This window comes from Protobothrops mucrosquamatus, unplaced genomic scaffold (assembly GCF_001527695.2).
Source record: "Protobothrops mucrosquamatus isolate PMUCROS unplaced genomic scaffold, P.Mucros_1.0 scaffold5097, whole genome shotgun sequence".
Taxonomy (NCBI): Eukaryota; Metazoa; Chordata; class Lepidosauria; order Squamata; family Viperidae; genus Protobothrops; species Protobothrops mucrosquamatus.
Genome location: NW_015390972.1, coordinates 11,427 through 15,283, shown reverse-complemented (window position 1 = coordinate 15,283; position 3,857 = coordinate 11,427). Strand labels below are relative to the sequence as shown.

The window sequence follows — 3,857 nt, the reverse complement described above, 5'->3', positions numbered from 1 at the left end:
GAATGGAATGGAATGGAATGGAATGGAATGGAATGGAATAGAATAGAATAAGGAATGAATAGAATTAGGAATGAATAGAATTAGGAATAGAATTAGGAATAGAATAGAATTTGGAATGAATAGAATAGAATAGAATAGAATAGAATAGAATAGAATAGAATAGAATAGAATAGGATAGGATAGAATAGAATAGAATAGAATAGAATGGAATGGAATGGAATGGAATGGAATGGAATGGAATAGAATAGAATAGAATAGAATAGAATAAGGAATGAATAGAATTAGGAATCAATAGAATTAGGAATAGAATTAGGAATAGAATAGAATTAGGAATGAATAGAATAGAATAGAATAGAATAGAATGGAATGGAATGGAATGGAATGGAATGGAATAGAATAGAATAAGGAATGAATAGAATTAGGAATGAATAGAATTAGGAATAGAATTAGGAATAGAATAGAATTTGGAATGAATAGAATAGAATAGAATAGAATAGAATAGAATAGAATAGAATAGAATAGGATAGGATAGGATAGAATAGAATAGAATAGAATAGAATAGAATAGAATAGAATGGAATGGAATGGAATGGAATAGAATAGAATAGAATAAGGAATGAATAGAATTAGGAATGAATAGAATTAGGAATAGAATTAGGAATAGAATAGAATTTGGAATGAATAGAATAGAATAGGATAGGATAGGATAGGATAGGATAGAATAGAATAGAATAGAATAGAATAGAATGGAATGGAATGGAATGGAATGGAATAGAATAGAATAGAATAAGGAATGAATAGAATTAGGAATGAATAGAATTAGGAATAGAATTAGGAATAGAATAGAATTTGGAATGAATAGAATAGAATAGAATAGAATAGAATAGAATAGAATAGAATAGAATAGGATAGGATAGGATAGGATGGAATGGAATGGAATGGAATGGAATGGAATGGAATGGAATAGAATAGAATAGAATAGAATAGAATAGAATAAGGAATGAATAGAATTAGGAATAGAATAAGGAATGAATAGAATAGAATAGAATAGAATAGAATAGAATAGAATAGAATAGAATAGAACAGAATAGAATATGGAAGGAACCTTGGAGGTCTTCTAGTCCAGCCTCCCGCTCAAGCAGGAGAACCTATATCATCTTTCCTTTACCCTCCGCAGCCTCTTTTTCTCTTCTGCCATGCCTGCTATTTGACAGTTAATCCGATTCAATGGGGCAGGGGTTGGTTAGCTGTGGGGCAATCCAGGGTCCACTTCTCCCTTGAGCCGCAGAAGCTGCCTAAGGGATTTCGGGATTGTTCCCTTCCTTTTGAAAAGCTGAAAAAAAAACTTTATTATCCTGCCTATTTTGAACCACAGGCCTCGGGCGTGGAGTAATTTGAGTCAAAAATTATAAGAACGATTGTTTGCTTCATTATGTCATTATGCTATTATAATAATACACAGTTTGTAGTACTTCCAGAGAATTCTAGCTACCCGGCCAATTAAAGGGATACGTTAAAAACAAAGGGCAAGTATCCTCATGACAAGTTATGGTTGGTCAGATTCAGGGAAGGCATTTTGGCAAATCGGGACTGACACACTAATTAGCTGATAACTCCATCTGGCACTGAGAGAAGTCCAGGGCTGAACTGTGGGGTCCCTGGTGCTCTCTGAGCTTGGTGACTTTCTTGCAGATATTTTATTACCCAACTAGGTAACATCATCAGTGATAGAAGGGAAAGGGGTTTGCCGAGAGGAGGAGGAGGAGGAGGACGACGACGACGATTGTGGGGTCCTTGGTGCTCTCTGAGCTTGTTGGTTTTCTTGCAGACATTTCATGACCCAGCTACGTAACATCATCAGCGCAGTTTAGTCTCTGTTTATATACAGTAGTTAGTCCTGTCAGGGTTGGTGGGCAGTCAGAAGACACAGGGAAAACTCTACATTTTCACAACATATGGGAAACCGTGAGCACCCCAGATCGAGCTAAATCCCAAAAAAAATACTGGGGAATTGCTGCAAGGCTGGCCATCAACAGGCACCTAGAGATAAACCACATTTACACAGCATTCAGAAGAGACAAGAAACAAGCTAAGAAGGAAACAAAAAGTCCACAAGACATCTTCTGCAGCAGTCAATGTCCAGATAAGCTGGGATTAATACCAGACAAATAGTCCAGCACTGATGATGTGACCCAGTTGTGTAATGAAATGTCTGCAAGAAAACAACTAAACCCAGAAAGTACCAAGGACCCCACAGTCCTCCTCCTCCTCCTCCTCCTTCCGCTTCTCTCTGCAAACTCCCCTCCCTTCTAGCCCTAATGATGTTACCTAGATGGGTAATGAAATGTCTGCAAAAAAACCACCCAGCTCAGAGAGCACCAAGGACCCCACACCTCCAATTGGTGTGCAGGGAAAACACTGTTTGAGCTGCACAGCAGAAACCAGCCTGCGGCACAAGTCGCAAGGGTGATATCATTGTTTGCGACGGGTGCGGTTTTGCTAAAACACAGCCTGGAACACACACACACACACGTCCCCAGTGGGTGGGTGTTAAGTCTAGCTCAACTCACCCTAAGTTTGGTGTCTTCAGGGGCCAGCTCAAAACACTTGAGTTCAAAGTCATCCACGCAGCGGTCATCGTAACTGTACGGCCGCGTGGAAAAGTCAGAGCACCCAATGGGAAAACGTATCAAATTGTACTCAAGTCCTGCAGAAGGGGCGAGAGAGGGGAAGAGATTCTGGTGTCCCAGGAGTCTAATTTTCACAATCAGGAAAAAAAAAGAAAAAATGGAATACAAAACATACATCCACAAAAAATAAAAATAAAAAATGATAATGCCACCAGTACCATCTCGTAAAGGTGGTCCTTCGTCAGAGGTCATCTTATTCCTTTCCCCTCCCCTTGCTTTTTTCCTTTCATGTTATGCCTTTCGGTGGATCCACTCCCATTGGACTGTACTTTCGCTGAATTGCTCTCTTCCTCAGCTAGGTTTTCATTCTTGTTCATCATAAATTGAGCAAATTAAACATTAAAAAGCAGAACCTCCCTTGTTGGTGGTGGTGGTGCATAAAGTCATTAAAACACCCTTTCAAAACAAAATACTTCCTGGATTGTTCAGACGGTATGTCATTCTGCTTTTAAACGCAGCCTAACCTTTCCGGTTTTCAATCCTTGACTTAAGAAAGACAGAGCCTCAGGATGCTAGCTTTCCCTGAGCTGCTAGTTTTCATCCAGCGGGTCATTCCCAATTTCCTCACCTTCTTCAGAGAAGTAAGACTGGAGCAGTTGGTTCTGGGCGGCATAAGACAAATTCAGGATGTTAATGGCCGCAGAGTCGGTGAGCGACCCGCCAAAACCTTTGATGTATTGGTACTGAGTGGAGGGGTCGTAGGCATAGAGCATCCCAGCTGAAAGAATTAACAGAATTAACTAGTCGGAAGGGATCTTGTAGGTCATCTAGTCCAACCCCTCCCCCAGGTTTACCTGAAGTTCCTGGTCTGGCATCGATTTGCCCTTGGCTTCGCTCCAAGCGTTGGCCGTCCCTGCTGGTTGTGTACTTGACAAAGTTGCCGACGTCAGGGAGGGAGACCGGCTCCACCGTGTCACAATACGTTGCGTTGCAGACACACACCATTGTATTGGAGTTGAAGAATTTAGGACTACAGGGTCGGCTTGCTAAAAATCAACCAAAAATGGAAAGAGAGAAAAAAAGGGGGTGTGTGAATTTAGACCCCTCCTATCAGCACAACAGAGCCCCGCCCACTTCCCCTTTGGGCTCCACCCAAAGGCTGACCTCTGGCCTCGACCATCCCTTGGAGGATGAGGAACAGCACCCCCAAAGCATCACGTGTCCACAT

The 3,857-nt window shown here is 41.0% G+C and overlaps 1 protein-coding gene across 1 annotated transcript in view; it reads right to left on the bottom strand.

Annotated features, from left to right (window-relative positions):
- The window catches only part of LOC107299551 (lysosomal acid glucosylceramidase-like), a 16,372-nt gene extending 12,515 nt beyond the window's left edge, over positions 1-3,857 (bottom strand). The window contains exons 1-4 of the mRNA XM_029286800.1: positions 3,794-3,857; positions 3,484-3,675; positions 3,258-3,407; positions 2,570-2,706 (exon numbers count right to left, since the gene is read on the bottom strand). Coding sequence (XP_029142633.1) covers positions 2,570-2,706; positions 3,258-3,407; positions 3,484-3,675; positions 3,794-3,857 — 543 coding nt within the window. The remainder of the gene's footprint in view (positions 1-2,569; positions 2,707-3,257; positions 3,408-3,483; positions 3,676-3,793) is intronic.